Here is a 24,974-nt window from a genome sequence, read left to right as displayed (position 1 = left end):
ACACGTCAAACTTATATATATAAGAGTATCTTTTTATGAAGGATCATATAGCGAAGCTTTAGAAAAAGTGACAACCAGAAGCAGCAAATTTTCCAGACTTTCCAAGCACGTCCTGTCTGTGGCAAACCCAATTTTATTACAACTTTGTTCAGTATCACACTGCATCTCCATTAATGCTTCCTTGTGCTGATGTCCACCTTGAAGGTCTCAAACGTGAACCTCCATGCTATTTGAATTTACAAAGCCCATCATTTTAAGTACAGGCAGTGCACCACCTTTCTCAATGATCTATACACACTCAATGGAATGCTGTCCCTGTTGTTTCTGGTGGATCCCTCTCGTCCATGCAGCTGTCTCTGCCATACTGATGTCTTCAATGGCATTTCCGAAAGACTTTCAGTAAACTTTAGGACAGCTCAAAATGGTGAAATACTGTGCTGTGATAGAGATTTCATTTTACTAACTGATTAGTGGTAAAAATAAGTTGCCAAATGATGCTTTAAAATACTAATTTGAAGGCCTAACAGAAAACATTTACACAAGATGTAAAATTTCTACACATTTAAAAATGTGCCGGGCATGGTGTCCACCAACTGCTCTAACACTGCGAGTAATGGTATTATGGGCATTTATTCATTCTAATAAATTAGTGATGGAACTATTAATGGAAATATTTAGCAATAATGATTAAAATGATTATTAGTTGGAGAAGAAAAGTTCATGTTGATGTATGTGATAGCTTTAAATGTTTACTAAAATAAAGCACACCTGTTTAGATTTGTATTTTTATGTTAAATCTAACAGTATTCACTAGAAGCGTTGCATTAATAATAGAATTTATTAGGCATAATTGAACTATAATGTAAGGTGTGCAGTAGGCTTCGTATAGGGAATATTTCAATGTAATAGTTTAGCATTAGCCATAGCGAGTAGGCCCTTGGTTCCTCTTCACTGTACTAAATAGCTATTTTATATGGTGCACTCTGACCTAAATTATTTTCCTGGCTAGTTCATGGGTTAGTGAATCTGCTATTGTATTAGGGGCTGGGAAGGAAGTAGATGACCCTGAAAAGTATCTTGGTGTGTTCCTGATGTTGTTTTAGTCATTTTATTGTAGTGTGGGAACTGTTGAAACTGTTTTGTTCTTCCTGAGAATCATGGTGAATGTTGCTAATCATGTTAAATAGTATTTTATCAACGGAATTGGTGATTCAATTAAATTGTTTTAACATCAGTAATGTGAAGACCTGGAGAAGTAACAAATGGTTGGAGACAACATGCTGTGACTAGCTATGGATTGTCTCATCCACATTAGCCCATGCAAGCTGACCAATGAAGAGAGAGATACTAACTCTTGGAACTTTAGTTAATCAGACCCCAAGAAGAAGAGTCAGCCCTTATGCTCCAGCCTTTGCCCTTATGACTTCGTTATGATTCTCTGAGATCCCGATGACGTATTCTTTTTGACCCTCCTCTGTTTCTGTCTGCCCAATATCATGTTCAGAGGAGTAGTTGTCCAAAACCCATCCTTTTCAACTGATGCCCTTTGCTGATGCAATTAAGTAAGTTAAATGCCTAAGTAATTCTGACCTGAAGTCCCTGTCCAAATGCAGCCCATGACTGCATACCCTTAAAGTTGTCTAATGATGCCCCGAAGATGTCCTGTTCTGTCGCTGAAACCTTGCCGGTTGCTGTTGCTTAAGAAGAGGTATAATCTGATGCTTTCTTTTTCCTTTACAGGTATTTAGACACCTAACCGCAATTTTGGATAGCTCCTTAGTTAGATGATTTTTCCAATTATTTTTGTCTTCTTTTGTTTTTTGTTGCATGTGTAACCCTGTCCCCACACATGCCAATCCAATCCAAATTCATAGTAATTATAAGGATGACCCAGCTTGCAAATTCACCAGTTCTATATAAATGTGATTATGTTATGTTATAAATGTGATCATGTTAAATTCATCTGCTCACACCTTGAATTTGTTATTATTGTTCAAATCATATTATTGCAATTGTGTCTTATTTTGTTGCAATGCTCTAACTAGATTGAGATTCTTTAGACGTTTTGGACAACCTTTGATCCTTCTCTATCTATATATCTTAGTCATGTGCACCATGTATGTGATCCTAGCATTGTGGTTATAAGGAAATAAAGCTCTGAAGTTTGAACTAAATTAATGTGGTGATTCTTGGCTACATAGGTCATGGTGTTTAAAGTTATTGCCTCAATATTAAGGTCTTGATTGTTATTGTCATGAGATGTTTGGGTTAATAGATTTGATTTCACACTCCTCTCTGAGTCAAAAGATTAGATCGACCTCTAAGGATAGTTGGAATTGACTGCCTTTATAGGCGTTTCCAAAAACTGAGTGGGAGGAGGTCACGCACCCTCAGCTGTCTCCCTTATATTTGATGAAACACATCACTCGTGTACTGCAGCTGCTTCACTGGTTTCTGCGCAGCCAGAGGCTGGAGTCCTAAAACCTCAGTCTCATCCATAAAGCTTTCACTGCTCAGCACTTCATATGTCTATCTAAGATCTACTGAGTGATCAGACACTTCATGTCATCTGCCTAGAACAGACACCTTTGAACACCATGCAACGTGAAAGTTCCCAATGGAGTTTCTCAATTAGCTCAAATGATTTGAATCTCTATGATGTGCGTGGTTATTTCATAACCAAGAAAATGTCAAGTCTGGCTATGAATTGATGATAGATGAAAGGATGCAGTGCAAAGAGATGCAATAAATAGATGGGGGCAATATTGTTTATGGCCTTAAAGACCAAAGTAAGAACTTATATAGTGCCGACACATATGCTACCTAAATGTACAAAACAGTGATGGATGGAATTAATCTCAGCCACTGGTAATCACTCGGGCCGCAACCCAATCCATTGTTATTTTGCACACAGCTGATGAGTTCATAACTAGAGCGAAACAGGTCCTGGGTTGCTAGTATTCTGGTTCAGGGAGGACCTGTCTTGGCAGTTCTGGCTGAACTATTCCCATTGAAGTACGGGTCAAGACTGATTTCCATATATCTGGGTCCAAACTGAGCGGACTTGGTGTGCAGACTGATGGATTGGGATATGGCACAAGTGATTACCAGTAGCTGAGATTAGTTCAAGCATTCCATTCATCATTGTTTTGTATATTTATGTGGTGCCCTAACTGGGATGGGTATGCCAAGACATGAGTCCCGTACACACTGTGTCACTGGAACCAAGCTGCACCCAACTGATGAGAGCCCATATCTAGCGTGCAACCGGTTGGGTTGTTTTGTTGCGCTTCTGGGAGGACCCGGCTTGGCAGTTCGGGCTGGACTGTTCCTATTGGAGCAGGGTCAAGATTGATTTACATATAGCTGGGTCCAAACTGAGGTGGAATGGTGTGCAGAATAACAATGAATTGAGATTCAGCACAGTGATGGATGGAATTTATCTCAGCCACTGGTAATCACTCGGGCCACAACCCAATCCATTGTTATTTTGCACACAGCTGATGAGTTCACAACTAGGGCGAAACAGGCCCTGGGTTGCTTGTATTCCGGTTCAGGGAGGACCTGTCTTGGCAGTTCTGGCTGGACTATTCCCTTTGAAGCAGGGGTCAAGACTGATTTGCATGTAGCTGGGTCCAAACTGAGCGGGCTTGGTGTGCAGAATGATGGATTGAGATACGGCACAAGTGATTACCAGTAGCTGAGATTAGTTCAAGCATTCAATCCATCATTGTTTTGTATGTTTATGTGTCAACCTGAATGGGAAGGGTATGTCCAGATGTGCATTCCATGCACACTGTGCCACTGGAGCCGAGCTTTACCCAGATGATGAGCCCATAATTAGGGTGAAACCAGTTCTGGGTTGTTTGTGTTCTGTTTCAGTGAGGACTTGGCTTTGCAGTTCTGGCTGGACTGTTCCTAATGGAGCAGGGTCAAGGATGACTTGCAAATATTTGCATTCAAACTGACGTGGAATAGTGTGCAGAGTAACAATGGATTGGTATGTGGCCCGAGTGATTACCTGTGGCTGAGATTCATTCAAGCATTCCATCCATCATTGTTTTGTATACATTTGCTAGTTGAAGTCAACTAACCGTATATCAGTGAGAGTTTGGGATTTATTAAAGTATAGATGATTAGAAATTCCTGTGATGTTAAAGGAATTTGGTGGCTGTCACAGAAGAGGCGAGGAAAGATTCCAAAAAGAGGCTGTTAATGTAGAATGGAAGATAATGAGGATGAAAGGGGCCTGGGGCTGGGAAGCCTTGGATTAAGATGATTTAGGACATCTCCTGAAAAATAAACATGAGACATTCTGAGATTTTTGACTATAGGACAGGATAAAGCTGGGAATGAGAGGAATATCTGAATATGTGAAAATCTAAAGATGGACGTAAAATCACCAAGATCCATAGTGCGGAAACAGAAAAATAGAAAACCCATGGTAGATTTATGGGGGACACTGATACAAAAGGGTCATCAGCGAGATCGAGGAGTGTCATTAGACGGAGAATAAGTGGGTAACAAGATAGGGTCTGAATCAATCAAGTAATTTCCAGGAATGCCAAAAGAATCACAAAGAAGTTAGTGAGATCCAGTATATCAAACAGTGCTAAGAGGTCGGGTGAGAGAGAGAAAGAACAGTTTGTTTAGTTATTAATTAGTCATTTTGGAAAATCAACACTGAATTTCAGATGAAGTTAACAACAGTTATATTTCTAGGGCATGTAAAAAGTTAGGAATGTGAGGTATTATTATAAGAAACCATCTGGTGAGTAGGTTTTACACACCGCTTAAGCAACATCAAACAAACAGATATTGTGGAACCCTTATTGTTGCTGATTGTTAATGAAAGATGATTAGGTAAGAGAACAAGCCTTTTTACGTTTCATTGAATGGCCCCTTTGAGTATTACATGCAGTTTCCTTAATGATGCTGAGCTTTTATGTAAAAAATAAGTGCATGATGTATACACAAACAACTTACTTTATGTGCACTGCAGTGCCCATGCAACTCTTTGAATTCCTTCTTGGAGCAATTGGTTTCCATAATTGAAAAGTCAATGTTATATTTTCTTCCAGCCACCACCTGCAATAAAATAATAAACTATTTTATTGTGTGTTTACTTCAAAAATGCTAAAACATCTGGCTGCATAAAAGCGAGCACACACAATTCAGGTTTTGTTGCAACAAGAATCGCACATGAGTCTTTTACTCCAGTCTCAGTAAAAGTTTGTGTTAATGCATCCACAGTATGTTATAAATGCCATGTTCATAGGTGAGTCCTTTAATCTCAATTCTGTAACCTAGCGATATTTTCTAAAAATATGCAACAATGCAAAAGTCAGTGGAATCATGTCTTCCCAAACTTGCCTATAGCAAGACACATTGGTAGGGCCAAAATAGCAGCTGGTAATGTAAAACCTCCAGGGAGGAAGATGGTGATATCTGAGGAGAGCTCAATGTCCATTGGTCAAAGTTTTTGGCCCGTTCAATAGTTGGCTAGTACCCCTGTCAGTCAGTATGAGAGGGTATGGATATCCTGCTGTCAGTGTGATGTCAGTATTCTGGGAGGAGCAGAGGTGTATGCCTGTGCCTCTTCAGAGATGTGAAGCCTTTCATCTTACTTACATCTCAGTGTCTGGAGCAGTTGGAGAAGAGCTTGACAGCTCTCTTCTGGCAAAGTGTTAGCCCGAAGGTTAGTGAAGAGATGCCTTCTATTAGGCTCTGTGTTGCTGTGTTGGCTGCCCAGATCCTGAGACAGCTTACTGTTTATAGCTTCATGATAAACTGAAAGATAACCTTACCTTTGCAGCTTTAGCTGCCCCCTGTGAAGGCACATGTGGTCAATAGAAGGCCACTGCATTTTGCGAATGGTTATACTCTGCCATTAAGTTTACATTATGACTTTGGTTATTTGACAAAGTAGTTATTTACTGTGCAGGCATCCAGTGCAGATCTGTCAGCAGCAGAAGCAACTTCCCTTGTCTTGGCTGGGGCCTCACACCAGAGCCTTCCAACACTACTAACTGCACTCACCCACCCTCTTCTGCTCTAGGCATGCTATAGTTAAAGTGCTATAGAGCCATACTAATGGAAGAAGGATCTATACAAATGCTACTATTGATAAAGCAGAAAATGAAGGTTTTGATTTATTAACGCATAAACGTAGTGTGAAATAATCATGTGTGACTTTAACCGAACTAATAAAGATTGTACGGGGACAAAATGTGCCCTCAGAGTAGTTTGCCAACATTTATACGCGTGCTTTATATAACGTGATGTATTAGAATTGCACTAATCCGACATAATTGTAAACGTGTGCTATGATTTGCTTGCTTGAAATGTATTAGCTTAGCATTACTTTAGCGGAGGCTTTGGCCTAGTTGCCTGGTCTCACGGGTTTAGAAGCTCGTATTTTTCCACTGTGCTAATAAACGTGTATTTTGCTTGAAGCTGTACTTTTCCACAGAAACCGTTCACATGCTTATCTTAAGGTTTCGTGCCAGCCTGGCATATTTCTCTTTACTCCAAGGTCGATTTGCAGGTGCGGACAATGGAGGCTCTGAAAGTGAGCTAATTGGTAGACAATGTTGCAACTTGCGTACCCATCTCCAAGGATAATGTATGCTTAAGTAAAAGCTTGAGAACTGTCGTTTTTGATTGGACAATTTGAAGCTAACCTATGAACCCTCCAATGGAGACCCTACTGGATTCGAACTGTTGTCTATAAAAATCAGGTGCACGAGAAGAAAGTAGCCATTACCAGCTCGATACCCGCCATTTTGCAGACTTCGTAGCTATTATGGCCCACTTTGCTGCGACGCCATTTTGAGAGACTTTGATGCTTTCTCTAATCGAGAGAAAGAGACTTTAAATGATTCTTGCCCTAGAGACTTTAACTTTGATTTGATCCCTTGCATGAAGTAGTAGTTTTACCTTGCCGCCGTGAGGCAATTGCCCCGTCCACCCCTGCCCCTTTGCCCCGTCCCATGCTGATCGAAACGGTACCCATGCTGACTGAAGAACGGTACCTGTGAGACGAAGACTTCCTTGTATGCTGATCGTAATTGGTAAATATGAAAGGAAATTGTACAATTGCATTGTGTTCCTTTTAGGTAACCAACTGCTGATTTTGATAAGAGCCCTAGTTAGGAGTTTTCTAAATTAATGTTACTAAATTGTTTTTGCATGAAGTCCCACATGCCGATGCTAATTTGAGGTTAGACGAGGATTCCATATGTTGCACAATGCAATTTTGAGATCTTGTTATGCTGACTAAATGTATGCGATTAGTCCATTGCAGATTATCGTATTAGTGATTTGCATTGCCATTATCGAATGTCTTGTGATTCAAATGCTACATAGATTGCACCTGTTTCGCCGCTATGGACAGCTATTAATGTTCATTTACGTTTATCATTTGGTGTTGAGACACATCTATATTGTGCTAGCTTTGTTAATATAGGGAAATAAATTCACTAACTTTGCAATAAACTGGTGTGGTTATTCCTGGCTGAAAGGTCAGGGTTTGCCGAAATGTATTCTGGATTGATTGTCAAGTGTTATGTTGATCAAGGTATTGCTTATGTTCGTTATTGATTATTGCTTTAATGAAATTGATTGATTAAGAGTACGGAGAGTTCCCACTTAGTCAAAAGATTCATCGGCCTAAAGAGCGTCGGAACACAGGTAAATTATTAGTACGGACCGCTCTATCAGTAGATGGTAGCAGAGGATGGTTTTGTCTTTTGGGACCCTGTACTCTTAGAGTACATGGTGTTGAATTAACGGTTACTCATTTTGAGACCCCATTCGAGAAGTTGAATTAGATTTTTCTTGGGTAAAATAGATTGACAGAATGATGATGGGCTAGGTCCACCGCGACTTTCCCGGGATCTCGGAGCTTGCGAATGGAAAGAATGGAGGTGTGGAATCGGCGTTGGCGGTACTAGTGATGATATGAGTGAAGTTAGGGTTTTGCGCTTGCACAGCTTATTGCCGCAGGGTGTGTGAAAAGGTTGCAAGGATTTTTCTTTTTAGAGGATAGCGGAGGTGCGACTCCGAGTGTAGAAGTAGAGAAGTCGTCGAACTTCATAGAAGTAGCGGAGGTGCGGCTCCGAGTGTGAGAGTAGGGAAGTCGTCGAACTTCATGTGCGTGTGGCGCTTTGTGCATAAAAAGGTCCACGTGGTTGTTGTTGTTGAGACGGGCCCTGTGAGGTCAAGAGACTCCGGAGTATGTTGATTCATGTTGTGGTCTGGGTGGTTTAGTAGGTTGATCGGGCATGGTCAACGAGTCGGTACATGTGTTAGGGAGTGAAAGAAACTTCGACTTCGGGCTTTGACAAGATTTTAAGTGCACTAGAATAGATCATTGACAAGTTGAGAGTAGGTCTGCGGGTCAGATTTGCTTGCGAATGTGGGGACCGAGAAAGACGGAATAGCGGCCGAGGCTAGTGAAAGGTCCCTAAGGTCCTGAAGCGATTGTGTTACCCTTCCTGTAGTAAACCGACAGATCTGTTTTATTTTTTTGGTAGCTCGCGATACATGCAAAAAGTTGTTACGAAAAGAGGTGAGTGAAGGAGGACTAGCCGCGAGGCTTTGTCAGCCGCAGTGTGTGTGAGTGTGACGTCACTAGGAGCCGCGCTGGGATAGGTTGGTTGAAGAGAAGGGTCGCGCACGGATTGGACGCAGTCCGTGGGGCTCGATTGGAAGGGGAAAGGCAAGCGAAGAGTATTCCGGGAATTAAAGTCACCTATTGATTACAAACTTTGTGAAATAAAAGGCGAGAAAATGAAATTCTTTAAAGCATTCAGGAGTGCGATGAAGGGGGAGTCTTACATTAAAGCGAGCGTAGGAGAGGAGACGCCACCCGAGGGTACACCAGCTTACATTGTAATGGAAGAGAAGGGAGTAGCTCCGTGCCTTTGGTTAAAGCAATGGCACAAGTTGACAGAGAAACATGGGAGCGTAGCATTCCCGATCCATGGGACATTCAATATAAGAATCCTAGAGAATTTGAGATTCACGATGTACGACATGAAGGTGCCTCCAAGGCCAGCCCAGTTTGAGGCTCTAGAGATTTGGGAATTAATGGCTAGACAGCAACAGAAAAATAAGTTTGAAACAAGGATGAGGAAAGTAGAAAAGACACTAGCGGATGCTAGGTGGGATAATGCGCAGAAGGTGTGGAGGTCAGATGTATTGCAGGGGATAAAATTGTTTCCCGCAATTACTAAGGAAGAAGAGGAGGTAGGTAAGAAAGCAACCTGTAAGACAGACAGGAAGTGTTCAAAGGATAGAGAGGATGAGGAAAAGTTGAGAAGAGAAGAGGAGTTAGAGGATGAGGAGTTAATAATGCAATTGCTGAACGACCGTCCACCACCTTATGCAGAGAATGGACAAGGTCCAAGTACCAGTTCTGCCCCTCCGGCATCGGTACAGAACAGTGAAATCCAGAGTTCAGGAGCGTCATCGGGATCTAAGGACCCGAGTTTATTGTTCACCCCGCAGATACCGCAGGTGAGGAGAATATATCCAGATGTGCCCGTGTTGAAACCAGCAGAAAATTATCAGCCGCAGATGCCAGGGTACTACAACAGTGATAACAGTGCAGGAATGATTCTAGATCCAACCGTAAGGGGAGTACAGAATGGTCACAACCAGACATTGTCACAAGCCGAATCAACTCAGTTTTTGATGCCTCAAAAGCAGATGCAGGGAGGAAACGCACATGTTCAGATGACGGGGAGTCAGATGGGCATGCCGGCAATGATGACACATGGTGTAGGAATGAACATGCCTCAGAACATGGGAAATGGACAGAACCCAGACGCGATATCACTACCCATTACTGTAGGTCCACCGGTACCTCTGTACAGTCAGCCTACCTTAGGTATGAGTGGTCAGGGATCAATGCTGCAGAACGGGACAGAGAGGAGGTGCATAGAAAACACTCCAGGGATAACTCCGATAGCGGCCCAACCAACTGGATCTGGGTCCTTGATGGAGTTTAGTCCCATATGTGCTCAGTCGACACTGGTGAGGTCGAGTCCCCCATTGATAATACCTCTGACATCGAACACTGAAAAGTTGTCGCAACCATCAATGGCAGTCGATGTGAACGCTACGCTGATGGGGGTGAATGCGCAACAGTTGACACAATGGTTCAACAGTTTAAATTCCACACAAAGTTCAGCAAGCGGGAAAGGAGAAGACTATATGAATAGGGTCAGGTTGAACATGGAAGCACAAGAATTGGTGGAAGGGACTATGGGTGTGAATAGGTTAGAGTCCTACACGGAAGAAGAGCTGAGGTATCTATGTCCCAGGATTATGAAGGAAGTGAACAAGGTACATAAGAGCTTGCAGGAAGCAGCTGACAGAAACGGGGTTGACATAGACAAGATGAAACACTTGAGCAGGAGCTACAGGTTGGATTTTGGGACCACAGATTTTGAACACATGAGGTCAGCAGGCATGAAGACACACCTTAGAGAATTGCTGCAGAGTGCCCAAGTGTGGAGGTGTTTAGACAAGTGGGAAAGCAGGTGGGTAAAGAGAAAGGAAAAGAGGAGGGACAGTGCTACAGAGCACAATGAGAAAAGACCACAGAGCAGTGATACAGTAACTATGTTACCAATGAGGGAGACAGCAGGGGGAAAATTAGTACATGTACCATGGCACAGAAGCGATATTCAGTCTTTTACGGACGATTTTCCCAAACTGAGAGAGAAGCCGATCGAATGGTATCAGCAGACTGATAGGTTTGTGAAGCTTGCGAAATGCCTTTGGGAAGACCTGAATACTCTCTTTGAGATTGTAGTTCCAGCAGATTTGTGGGAGGATTGCAAAAGAGCTGTAGGTTGGCCGACGAGTGAACCAGAAAGAGACAGGGAGACGGGTGCACCATCACCTATGGTGATGAGTTTGTACTATAAGGTGATTGAGCATTTGAAGACGAAGGTACCAGCGAAAAATGTGGATTGGCAGAAGATTGATCTAACTGCCCAAGAGACTAAAGAATCGATTCATAGTTACTATGAGAGGTTGTTGAAGGCGTTCAAGAATTACAGTGGCACGGAAACAATCGAGGCGAAGGATATGCTCCATTTTGTCTTCAGATTTGTGGAAGGGCTGAGGCCAGAGATAAGTCAGATGATAAAGTCACATTTGATTTGTTGGCAATCGAAACCAATTGATGAGGTGTTGAATTATGCGAAATACTGTAGCGACGAAATTGAGGTGAAACAGAAAAAGTTGAAAGAGAAGGTGATGATGATGCAGCTTAAGGCAGCTCAGACAGGTCTGCAGGGTTTGCAAGGGATGCAAGGGTTCCAACAGCAGGTACCGCAACCGCAGCCACAGTTGCAGGGAAACATGGTGTTTCAGTCACAGCCTAGAGGCAGAGGCAGAGGAGGTTTTGTGAATAATGGTCCGGATTTGAACACTGTTGTGACGGGTGTGCAGGCAATGAAGAAGGTGATGCCGTGTCACGTGTGCGGAATTGTAGGTCATTGGAAACGCGAGTGCCCGATGGTGGTGCAGGAAGGTGCAGGTGCAGGTGCAGGTGTTGGTCAGCAAAACAATGATGTCAATGCATTTCAGACAATGAGGGGACCGAAATTGAGAGGTCCAAGCCCAAATTTTCAGACCATAAATCAATTGCAGGGATTGCAACCTATGCAGCCGCAGCAGATGCAGATGCCTCGTATGCAGATGACGCAAATGCAGCCGATGCAACAGCAGTTACCCATGGTACCTAATCAGCAAATGCAAATACCATTGGCACCAATGAGTCAGCAGCAAGTGATGGTTCCTCCGCAGGTTTCGGGTCAGGTAATGAGTACAAATGGCACAGTACAACAGTTCCCATTACACAGTGAGAGTGGAATAAACAATGTATGGGAGAGTGAGAGCTCAGAAGAAGAAGGAGATTGTGTGCTTGCAGCATCCTTGGAAGTTGATCAAAGGGGTCCGTACGTAGAGGGAAAAGTAATGGGTCATCGTGTCTCATTCTTGGTTGACACGGGAGCAACACGTTCAACTGTTAAGAGCAGTGAAGTACCAAATTTGCCACTCTCAGGGAGGACAGTTCAAGTGGTGGGAGTAGCAAACAGGCACCTGACGAACCCAATAACAGATCCGGTACCAGTCAGCATCGGTAACTATCAAGGGGTGCATCAGTTTGTGGTATGTGACTCAAGCTCGATAGCACTGTTAGGGAGAGACCTATTGTGCAAATTGGGTTGTTCGATTATGTGTTCGAACGAAGGAATAACTATCCAGACGAGCAGTGATGGGGAAGAAGAGGACAGTGTAGAGGGGGATGAAATGGAAACTGTAGATGAAGAGTATCCTCTGATTTGTCTTTTCCCGATGATAACTGAAGAAGATATTCCAGCCGAATTACGGGAGACAGTCGGAAAGGAAGTGTGGGACATGACAGGGAAAGAGGTGGGATTGAGGAAAGGAGTGGAGCCAGTGAAAGTGACTGTAAAGCCCAATGCAATCTTTCCCCAGACCCCACAATACCACATGCCACAAGATACCCTCATGAAGGTTGCCCAACTCATTGACGAATTTGTAAAGCAGGGAGTACTGAAAGAAGTGTTAAGCAGTCCATGTAATTCACCAATAATGGGACTAATAAAGCCAAGTGGAAAAGTCCGACTTGTGCAGGACTTGAGGAAAATAAATGACATCATAGTCAAATGTTGCCCTGTCGTACCAAATCCAGCTGTGATAATGTTTCAGATTCCTTGCGATGCCGAGTGGTTCTCAGTCATCGATTTGTCACAAGCATTCTTTTCTGTGCCTCTTCATGAGGACAGCCAATTCCTCTTTTGTTTCAAATTCCTAGACAGAGTATACAGTTGGTGTCGAATTCCTCAAGGGTTTTCTGAGTCTCCGTCAATCTTCAATCAGATTCTAAAGAAAGATTTAGAAGCATTAGAATTGCCATTTGAGTCAACCCTAGTACAGTACATTGACGACTTACTGGTTGCATCAAAGACAGAAAGTGGCTGCACAGCCGATACCATTGCTCTGTTGAATCATTTGGGAAGGAATGGACATAAGGTGTCTCCTTCCAAATTGCAGTTCTGTCAGAAGAAAGTGAAATACTTGGGTCACCAAATAGAGAAAGGGTCACGGAGAATAATGAAGGAAAGAATAACAAGCGTACTTCAAATGAGTCCACCCAAGACAAGGAGGGAGGTGAGGAAGTTTTTGGGAATGGTGGGCTACTGTCAGCAGTGGATTCCCAACTTCTCAACTCTAGCAATGCCTTTACTGAAACTGACCCAGAAGGATGCCTTGGATCAAATTGAGCTGAAAGGAGATGAGATGGATGCTTTTGTTGAATTGAAAGAATGCATGTGTAGGGCTCCAGCTTTAGGTATGCCTGATTACACAAAGCCTTTCACATTGTTTTGTCATGAACGTGATGCATGTTCTTTGTCTGTCTTGACTCAAGCCCATGGTGGCGTAAACAGACCAGTAGCGTATTTTTCAGCTACTTTGGATCCGGTTGCAGCAGCACTCCCAGGGTGTTTGCGCGCCGTAGCAGCAGTTGGTATCAGCCTCACTCAGAGTGAAGGAATAGTGATGGGACACCCAGTAACAGTCATGGTCCCTCACTCAGTTGAGATACTTTTGACCCGCTCCCGAACGCAGCACATGACTGGAGCAAGACTCACAAGGTATGAAACGATAATTCTGGGCTCACCGAACGTGCAGCTGAAAAGGTGCACTACGTTGAATCCAGCAACCTTGCTCCCTGGAGAAACTGCCGAAATTGAGAACGCTGAAGAAGTCGAACATGACTGCCTTCAGGTGACTGAATTTTGCACAAAACCTCGACCGGACATTAAAGATACTAAACTTGATGAAAATGACCAAATTCTTTTTGTTGATGGTTCATGTCTAAGAGACGGGATGGGGATTTTGAAAGCAGGATATGCTGTATGTACTGTAATAGGGGTCTTGGAAGCGGGATGGCTTCAAGGAGTCTATTCTGCACAAGTAGCAGAACTTGTAGCCCTTACAAGAGCATGTCAACTGTCTGCATTGATGAAAGTCACCATTTACACTGATAGTCAATACGGGTTTGGGATTGTGCATGACTTTGGACAACTATGGTCACAGAGAGGGTTCCTGACTTCTTCAGGATCTCCAGTGAAAAACGGGGAGAGAATAAGGGAATTGTTACACGCCATTCAAGTGCCAGCCGAAGTTGCAGTGGTAAAGTGTAGTGCTCACACGAAAGGACAGGACTATGTTTCTCTGGGAAATGCATATGCGGATCAGGTCGCAAGATTTTGTGCCTTGAACTGTATATTACTCAGGGATTAATGGAATTCGATAAGTGAACCAGAACTCGAACCAGCTGAAGCATTTGCCTTAAAGGTCGTAGATACAATAGATGAACTAAAAGCATTACAAAATAATGTCAGGGAGGATGAAAGAGATTCCTGGATTAAATCACAATGTATAAAGAGACAAGACGAGTTATGGGTTTCACATGAGGGAAAATTTGTTTTGCCAAATAGTCTCTTATCACAGCTTGCGCGGTTCTATCATGGGCAAGCTCACCTAGGGAGAGATGCCATGATAAGATTGTTCAAAACTGATTGGTTTAACCCCAGATTTCGTCAAGCTGCAGAAGCAGTTTGCCATCGATGTGTCACTTGCCAGCAGATGAACCCAGGAAAGGGGACAGTTGTGAACGCGAGCCACATTGGTAGGGCAAGCGGGCCTTTTAGTCGAATGCAGATGGATTTTATCGAGATGCCTGTGCATGGAGGTCTGAAGTATGTGTTGGTGATTGTGTGCATTTTTAGTCACTGGATTGAGGCATACCCCACACGTAGAAATGACAGCCTTACAGTTGCCAAGCTATTGTTGAGGGAGTTGATACCACGTTTCGGATTCCCGATCTCTTTAGAATCAGATAGGGGAAGTCACTTCAATAACGAGGTGATAAAGTTACTCTGCGAAGCGCTGAACATTGAGCAAAAACTGCATTGTAGCTATCGCCCTGAAGCATCACGATTGGTGGAGCAGATGAATGGTACACTGAAATCAAGAATGGCGAAAATATGTGCATCGACAAATTTGAAATGGCCTGACGCATTGCCCTTAGCACTAATGTCAATGAGAAACACTCCTGATAGAAAGACTGGATTGTCTCCGCACGAAATTCTCATGGGCAGGGCTATGAGACTTCCTGCAGTTCCCGCAAACGCGCTTTTGAATATTACAGATGATATGGTGTTAGACTACTGCAAGGGTCTGGCTGACGTGGTTCGCTCTTTCTCTCACAAGGTGAAAGCGACCACCTTGCCACCGATCCAAGGTCCAGGACACGCACTGAAAGCAGGTGACTGGGTCGTGGTAAAGAAGCACGTGAGAAAGTCGTGTCTGGAACCCCGTTGGAAAGGCCCTTTCCAAGTGATCCTGACGACAACTACCGCTGTGAAGTGTGCGGGGGTTCCCAACTGGATCCACGCCAGTCACACAAAGAAGGTGTTGTGTCCCACAGATGAGGAAGTTGAAGCGCTAAAACTGCCAGTGCCTGATAAAACAGTGCTGAGTGCTGAGACAGAACAAAACCGAACTGAAAGCGAACAGGCAGAAGCAGGAGAGAAAGAGATATTATTGGAGGGCGAAGAGTCCGACTCACTTGGGGAAGACCAAGGAGAAAGTTCAGACAGCGACGAAGAAGCTGCAGGTGACAAAGAACTTGAAGCAGCTGAGGGTAGCAAAAAGCCTGAAGCAGGCGAAGGTGACAAAGAACCTGAAGCAGCTGAAAGTGATACAGAGCCTGACGAAAGTAACGGTGAAGAAGGGCTCGAAAAAGGTGAAAAAGCAGGAGAGCATGATCAGAGGAGGGCTTTCCCAGAACCAGACGATACAGAAAAAGAAAAAGAGAACGTGATCGATTCCCCAGAAGAAGGGGACAAGGCAGAACAGCACGAAAAAGTTCAAACCTCTACAGAAAAGGTTGCAGGTCCGTCAAATGGACATGGTGCAAAGAGGAGACTAAGTATATCACCAGTAAAACAAAGGACTGGAGAAGGTTTGAACGACGGAGAAAGGCCAAAAGTGAAAGAGAAAAGAAAAGAAGTGTCTGTCGTGGTACCGACCTCGAGTGAGGAAAAAGACTTGACAAAAGAGGAAAGTACCAGCGAGGCAGAATCGAAAAGAGAAGCAAAATTGAAAAGGAAAAGGATACCAAATAGAAGATATTCCGGTCCTGAATGGGCGTATGCAGTCAATGACGATTGGACTGATGAGTTTGTATCTCTAAGCATCGAGAATGAAGAAGAAGAGATACCAATAGAAAAGAAAAGTTTTATGGACAGTGTTGATTGAAAGGGTGATAAATGACATTACCTGCTACAATCTAAAGTGATAAAACCAGCTGAGACATTTGCTAAACCGATAAAGACTGAATTATTGCCGAATTGAGACAAATGCTGCTAACCGATAAGTGACTGGCCTCCTGAAGAAGACGGTGTGAACATTGCGCTCGTTCAGCTTTGTAACTGAATTGCTAAATAGTTTCTTTTACAGGTGCTTCTAGCTCTCTGATTCTATACAGATCATGACGCAAAATAATAGAAAGAAATATTCTAAATATGTGTGTATAGGTTTGGTAATTATATGTGTATTAATAATAATGGCAATTGTGCTTGGGATGCATGGAAAGGGTGAGAATGAGAATATTGAGGCTTCTACTTTTGCTCCTGTTACTGTCACCGAACTAACCGCATTGAAAAGACTAGCATTGGATTAGAGGCTCTTGCACGATAAGAAAGAGCTTTCGTATAACGTTTTCTATCGCTTGCTAACAGAATATGTTGAGACTATGGATGCGAAAGATTGTTATGTGTGTACACAGATACCGACATCAGTAAAGGAAGGGGTGACATATCACCACATGCCTCTTACATACGGGATTACATGTAGTATAGTAATGTCTAGGTTTTATGGTCAAACTAACATACAGTATTTTTACTCGAATTATGATGTTACCTTTGCTTATGTTCCTATAATAGCGCAGCTAAGCCAGATTGCTAAAGATTGGGATGCTAAGATAATGAGGGAATTTTTCGAGCCAATGCTACCTTTTGAAACGGCTCACGCTCATAGGGAAAATCTTACCTGCTCGCTCTCTGCAGTGGAGATAAGCTTTTTAGATCGCACAGATGATAGAAGAGCACAAATGAAGGTGAAATTAGAAAAGGAGTTACATAAGAGGACTTCAGTAGATAATTATGATTTTGCTGCAATAAAGACGCAAGGGAAAATAGCTTTAGATGCTTGGCATGTAGGGAAATTTTGTATATATCGAGGTGAATCTTATTATGACAACATTTTTGTAGGAGCGAGTGAATGCAAACATACGTTTATTTTTAAGGGCAAATGGACATTCATGATGAACGGACTTGACCCTGTCATTCCAGGTGTATATTACATTTGTGGGCATAATGCCTATTATCGTCTTCCAAAGGGATGGTGGGGGAGATGTTATTTGGGTATAGTGTTCCCAAAGGTTTATCAACTGGATGACCTATCGATGATTCAAAAGACTTCTGGATCCCATTGTATCCAGAAAAGAGAGACCGCAGCTGCTGTGGTAGGAGATATATTTGGAGCCATGATTCCTTCATTGGGAGTTGTGCTGAATTCCATCAAAATAAGAAAGTTGTCTACTATAGTGGATAACATGTTGACGAAGTTTTCAGGTGCTATAATCCTGATAGATGCTGAACTTGCAGCGGAAAGAGCTATGACTCTTCAAAATAGGCTTGCTTTAGACATTCTTTTAGCAAAGGATGGAGGCGTTTGCAAAATGCTTGGTGCGCGTCACTGTTGTACTTATATTCCTGACAATAGTGTGAAAATTAAAACTATGCTTGCTAATCTAACAAAAGAAAGTGCAGATTTGAAGGAACTGAAAGAACCAGGAGTGTGGGAGAAGGTTGGAAAAGGACTTGCTTCAGTGGGACATTGGATTGGGGGAATTTGGAACGGAATATTATTGAAAATAATAGAAGGAATTTTAATAGTTATAATTTGCATATTTGGGATTTGGGGAGTAAAAAGGGGAATAATAATGATTATGGAAAGAATTAAAAGAAGAAAAGAAGAGAAAATTATGAAAAGAATGGCAGAAGAATACAAAGCGCAAACTAGGGGAATTAAAAGGAAAAGGGAACTGACAGAATTTTAATGGAATAAAATTTGTGGGCATGATTTGTGTGATGACAAGTAGTCATCAGAGGAGGGATTGATGAAGCAGAAAATGAAGGTTTTGATTTATTAACGCATAAACGTAGTGTGAAATAATCATGTGTGACTTTAACCGAACTAATAAAGATTGTACGGGGACAAAATGTGCCCTCAGAGTAGTTTGCCAACATTTATACGCGTGCTTTATATAACGTGATGTATTAGAATTGCACTAATCCGACATAATTGTAAACGTGTGCTATGATTTGCTTGCTTGAAATGTATTAGCTTAGCATTACTTTAGCAGAGGCTTTGGCCTAGTTGCCTGGTCTCACGGGTTTAGAAGCTCGTATTTTTCCACTGTGCTAATAAACGTGTATTTTGCTTGAAGCTGTACTTTTCCACAGAAACCGTTCACATGCTTATCTTAAGGTTTCGTGCCAGCCTGGCATATTTCTCTTTACTCCAAGGTCGATTTGCAGGTGCGGACAATGGAGGCTCTGAAAGTGAGCTAATTGGTAGACAATGTTGCAACTTGCGTACCCATCTCCAAGGATAATGTATGCTTAAGTAAAAGCTTGAGAACTGTCGTTTTTGATTGGACAATTTGAAGCTTTCTAATCGAGAGAAAGAGACTTTAAATGATTCTTGCCCTAGAGACTTTAACTTTGATTTGATCCCTTGCATGAAGTAGTAGTTTTACCTTGCCGCCGTGAGGCAATTGCCCCGTCCACCCCTGCCCCTTTGCCCCGTCCCATGCTGATCGAAACGGTACCCATGCTGACTGAAGAACGATACCTGTGAGACGAAGACTTCCTTGTATGCTGATCGTAATTGGTAAATATGAAAGGAAATTGTACAATTGCATTGTGTTCCTTTTAGGTAAACAACTGCTGATTTTGATAAGAGCCCTAGTTAGGAGTTTTCTAAATTAATGTTACTAAATTGTTTTTGCATGAAGTCCCACATGCCGATGCTAATTTGAGGTTAGACGAGGATTCCATATGTTGCACGATGCAATTTTGAGATCTTGTTATGCTGACTAAATGTATGCGATTAGTCCATTACAGATTATCGTATTAGTGATTTGCATTGCCATTATCGAATGTCTTGTGATTCAAATGCTACATAGATTGCACCTGTTTCGCCGCTATGGACAGCTATTAATGTTCATTTACGTTTATCATTTGGTGTTGAGACACATCTATATTGTGCTAGCTTTGTTAATATAGGGAAATAAATTCACTAACTTTGCAATAAACTGGTGTGGTTATTCCTGGCTGAAAGGTCAGGGTTCGCCGAAATGTATTCTGGATTGATTGTCAAGTGTTATGTTGATCAAGGTATTGCTTATGTTCGTTATTGATTATTGCTTTAATGAAATTGATTGATTAAGAGTACGGAGAGTTCCCACTTAGTCAAAAGATTCATCGGCCTAAAGAGCGTCCGAACACAGGTAAATTATTAGTACGGACCGCTCTATCACTATCATAAGCTACATCGAAGGAGAGGTATTTTTCACAGCTATGTTAGTCCCAATAGAGTATAAAGTGAAGTCTGATGATGAAGTCGAAGAGAGGTGTATGTAGCTCTATAGGTTATTCTTGGCAACAACCAAGGGGAGGACTATTTGCCTAATACCATGAAGCTCTACCTCTGACTCTAGTGCTGCTTGATTTCACAAACAGCTATCACTGACACAGGGAGCAACCGTACATACCTGTTGTCCATTGTTTTGCTTCTACTGTGTTCGTTTTGCTCCTAATCATGCTCTCAATCATAGGTCAATATCTAGACAGGAACACGTATTCTGTCCAACTACATAATTTAATATGAAACCTATAATTATTATACAGAAATTCATCATTAATGTTCCACATCCCTTCTACATTTAAAATTTTATTCTAATCAGTAATATCTGTCTGGGTCAACCACCCAAAGAATTAAATTGTCTGCGATGTAACCCAAACTATACTCAGAGGGCCCTGATCGCTGACTCCATTAGCAAATATGCTTACATTGGCCATGCAAAGATCATAGTGGAAGTCACGCCATCTTCAACCTTCCGATCATCTACTGTAAATTGTAACAAATAATATGGTTGATAAGAGTGGTTTGATGAATGAAAACAAAGAGGTGACATTAGGACACTAAAACAGGGGTATCTGTTGTAGATGTTCATTGACAGATATATAATGGAGAGATGGGTTTACTTTTCTTGGCTCATTTCAACCTACAAACAACATTTTATTGCTTTACCCCATAATGGAAGCGAGGCTCTTAGAACTTGCAATTGAATCTTGCACTAATATAAGATGCTGTATATATCAAGCAATGGCAGGATGAGGTTTTGAAAGTCGGGTGAGATGATGGAAGGCTTCCCAGGAGAATGAAGCATGAGGCAAGACTTCATAAGGCCCTATTCTGTTTAACATGTACACTGACAAGCTTATCAATGCACTTTGAAAAACGGTGTAGGACGGTATATCAGAGGACAGTAGGCACTTTCTGCTCTTCTTATTGCTGATGATTTGATCACTATGTCCCGGCGTACTGTATTGAAAATTTGAGCTATTGGATGCCTAATGCAACTCAATCTAGTCGTGGTCAACACTTCAAAATCTAAACCAAATCATTGTGGGAAAGTCAATCTCATCAGAAAGGTGTCCTAAAAAGAAGCCCCATAACATCAGATGCAAAAAGATAGAGGAAGTCAGATTCTGCGATAAACCAAGTATACACTTTTCGACAAAATAAAGTTAAAAGGATAAAACATAGAAAACCAAGGTCAGCAGATGGAATGACTTGCTTTAAATGATGATATGGAATTTAGAGCACTACCAGTTGAAGGGGCAGTCTCTAGGTTTACCAAGTGAGAGCAATGCCAGCTATTTCATATGAGTATGAGTTATGGGGAAGAGTTTGGATTATACAGTTGATAACGATAGATAAGGATTTTCATAGAAGCTTGCTGCCCTAATGGAAGAGATGGCAGTGGCATATTTTGGGAGTCAAAAACAATCATTTTCTATATAAATGCCTCACCAAGGTAAGAGCCTCATAGTTTGCTATAACACCATATTACAAATGTTGTTTTAAGGTCACTTTGCCAGTGTTGTGGCTTAGAACCCTAGATATAAGTGAGTATTAGATTTTATAATTTTCCCTACCTATTATCACTTTAGTAAAGTAGTAATAGGTAGGAAAAGTAATTATACATTTCTGTATAATTTAAAACCATTGATAAAATAAATGTTGTAAAAAATGTTTTTAAAAAACTGTAACACTGTAATACACTATTTTTCACAAACATAGTGTAATACAGTGTATTTACAATTTTTGTAGAGGCAGTCGTTATCTAATCAAATAATGACTTGTCACCACCACATACCTCGGCACGCATAAATCAGCAAAAGTACCATGGTCACAGATATCACTGCATTGAAATGCCTTATAACTACAAACTTCTTATCCTACCTACCTGCAATCCCCAAAACGCATTATCTGCGCGCCATATTGTATAATCATGCCAGATTTCACGCAAATCTGTTCGGCTGTTTTTGTGCTACGTATAATACAATACAGCCCTGCAAAGTTTCCCAGGTCGATGTGTGATGTGTTGCTCCAGTCCAGGTTTCCCCTTGTATTCTGGGACTTGGGGTTTATTTATTCCCTTTTTAAAGCAGGACTACAAGTCTGAGAATTCAAAGGAAAAAACCTGGACAAGACCAGCACAACATGCATGGACCTGGGTAACTTGCCAGATATAACAATAGTCTACGGAAAGTGCACGGACAGAAAAACGTGTTTGGGTCACTCCTCTCCTCCCACACATACACCTTTTATCTTTTTAACTGCCTTAACAATTCACCACAAAAATGTATAACATGTAGTAAATGCTCGTGGTCTGGAATGTTTTGTGGTAATTCATCAAAAGAAGCCAAAATCTGAGGAATTCCTATCTTTGAGAATTCTAACTGTAACTCCAGAGTATCAATTACATTTAATGTGACTTCTTTCTTTGTATTTATTGTACTTGTAATGTATGTTTATTGGCTTACATAGCCATGTGACCATAAATGTGTCTTTTAGATTTCCATGTAGTAATACTTAAACTTTACATATGCAGATAAGTTTATTTTTTGGGCTCCCTTACTACATTTAGTACTATTGTGCTACATATGAAGCCCAAAGTCAATCATTTTTGTTGGTCTATAAAGTGAGATGAGCAATTGTTTTCCTAGTGGCTAGGAATCATGCCCTCCATATAGCAGTTTTATAGCTCACTGCTAGATCACTTTTCCTTTTATTTTGTTCCACACGAGTGCATAAAGTAGAAGTTTTGTTTGCCTTGTTGGGTACAGTTTTTTGTGAGCTAGAGAGCATGAAAAGAGAACTTACAGAGAATAAAATGTATTCTATTTGTTTACTGGCTCCCATTAGCATGTGACCATGAATGGGTCTTTCAGTAAATTTACATATGCAGTTTAGCTTATTTTTGAGGCTTCCCTGCAACTTTTAGTAGTATTGTGCTACATATGAAACGCCAGATTTCACTACGGTTTTGGCCCTTATAACTTCGTAACCCATGCTCTCCTGAAGAAACCTATGGCGGACCCCAGCGACCTGAAGAACTTCCGCCCCATCTCGCTCCTCCCCTTCCCTGCCAAAGTCATCGAGAAGACCGTCAACAAGCAACTGACCAAATTCCTTGAAGACAACTACCTACTTGACCCCTCCCAGTCCGGATTCCGAGCCAACCACAGCACAGAAACCGCCCTCATCGCAGTCACCGATGACATCAGAACTCTGATGGACAACGGAGAAACCGCTGTGCTCATCCTCCTCGACCTCTCGGCTGCCTTCGACACCGTCTGCCACCGAACCCTAATATCCCGCCTCCGCTCCACCGGTATCCAAGGACAGGCCCTGGACTGGATCACCTCTTTCCTCTCTAACCGTTCCCAAAGAGTCTACCTCTCGCCGTTCCGCTCGGACCCCACCAAGATCATCTGCGGCGTCCCACAGGGCTCCTCGCTCAGCCCGACTCTCTTCAATGTCTACATGAGCCCCCTCACCGACATCGTACGCAAACACAACATCAACATCATCTCCTACGCCGACGACACCCAGCTGATACTTTCCCTCACCAAGGACCCCACCAGCGCCAAGACCAACCTGCAGGATGGAATGAAAGAAGTCGCAGAATGGATGAAACTCAGCCGCCTGAAACTGAACTCAGACAAAACGGAAGTCCTCATCCTCGGAAACACCCCCTCCGCCTGGGACAACTTCTGGTGGCCCACGACCCTAGGCACCGCACCAACCCTCTCGGACCACGCACGCAACCTCGGATTCTTCCTGGACCCGCTTCTCACCATGACCAAACAGGTCAAGGCCGTATCGTCCTCCTGCTTCCTCACACTCCGCATGCTCTGAAAGATTTTCCGCTGGATCCCCGCCGACACCAGAAAAACTGTGACCCACGCCCTCGTCACAAGCCGCCTGGACTATGGAAACACCCTATACGCAGGAACCACTGCAAAACTCCAGAAACGCCTTCAGCGAATACAAAACGCCTTCGCCCGCCTCATCCTCGACATACCCTGCAACAGCCACATCTCCACCCACCTGAGACACCTGCACTGGCTACCCGTCAACAAAAGGATCACCTTCAGGCTCCTCACCCACGCACACAAAGCCCTCCACAACAAGGGACCCGAATACCTCAACCGTCGCCTCAGTTTCTACACGCCCACCCGTCAACTTCGCTCCGCCAACCTCGCACTCGCCGCCATCCCACGCATCTGCCGCACTACGGCAGGTGGGAAATCCTTCTCCTACCTGGCGGCCAAGACATGGAACTCCCTCCCCGCCAACCTCAGGACCACCCAGGACCACCTCGCATTCCAGAGGCAGCTGAAAACCTGGCTCTCATGGGTGAGTAGCGTGCTTTATAAATGTTGTTGATTGATTGATTGTAACCTCATTCCTAGTGGCCAAGAATCATGTCCTCCATGTGGTAGTTTGTGTAGTTCACTGCTAGGTCACTTTTTCATTTTGGCACAAAAGTGCATAAGGAAGATTGTTTTTATTTGGCTTTTTGGGCACAGTTTTATTTTGTGAGCCAGAGAGAAGTCAAAGTAAATGAATGTAGATTAGGATGCATTGTATTTTGTTTATTGGTTTTATTAGCATGTGACCATAAATGGGTCCTTTGGTTGATCATGTAGTAATCCTGAAACTTCACACATGCAGTCTAGTTTATTTTTCGGGCTCTCTTGCTACTTTTCATTGTATTGTGCTGCTTAGATACCACTAAGTTGTTTTGCCTTATAACTTACCAACCTCTGAGCCAACATAGTTGTCATATGAGAAAGGAACATCTACATAGTATACTGTACATTCCTGTGAAATGTCTTTTAAATCCATGTTGCTGTTTTGGTGCTTCGTCTGATGCAAAAGTCTAAGTAAAATGCATTGGTGTCCTAATCTGTTTCATGGGACCCCCCTTTTTTCTTTGCACCTCCTTCAACCAACATAACAAACACTGTGAAACTTTACATCCTTCACCAATGTATAGGGGACAATAGGTGTGCAAAGTTTTGTGAAGAGATTTATCAAACAGATGCAAAGTTATTAAATATATATATATATATATATATATATATATATATATATATATATATATATATATATATATATATATATATATATATATGTGTGTATATATA

At 42.3% G+C, this 24,974-nt stretch overlaps 1 protein-coding gene across 2 annotated transcripts in view; it reads right to left on the bottom strand.

The window, feature by feature from the left end:
- The window catches only part of LOC138265425 (uncharacterized), a 226,152-nt gene that overhangs the window by 76,061 nt on the left and 125,117 nt on the right, over positions 1 to 24,974 (bottom strand). For both annotated transcript variants that reach the window (XM_069213123.1, XM_069213122.1), the window contains exon 14: positions 4,987 to 5,088. In XM_069213123.1, coding sequence (XP_069069224.1) covers positions 4,987 to 5,088 — 102 coding nt within the window. The remainder of the gene's footprint in view (positions 1 to 4,986; positions 5,089 to 24,974) is intronic.

The sequence above is a fragment of the Pleurodeles waltl genome, chromosome 11 (genome assembly GCF_031143425.1).
Source record: "Pleurodeles waltl isolate 20211129_DDA chromosome 11, aPleWal1.hap1.20221129, whole genome shotgun sequence".
NCBI lineage: Eukaryota > Metazoa > Chordata > Amphibia > Caudata > Salamandridae > Pleurodeles > Pleurodeles waltl.
The sequence above is the reverse complement of the archived record's forward strand: the minus strand, read 5'-3'. Positions and strand labels throughout refer to the sequence as shown.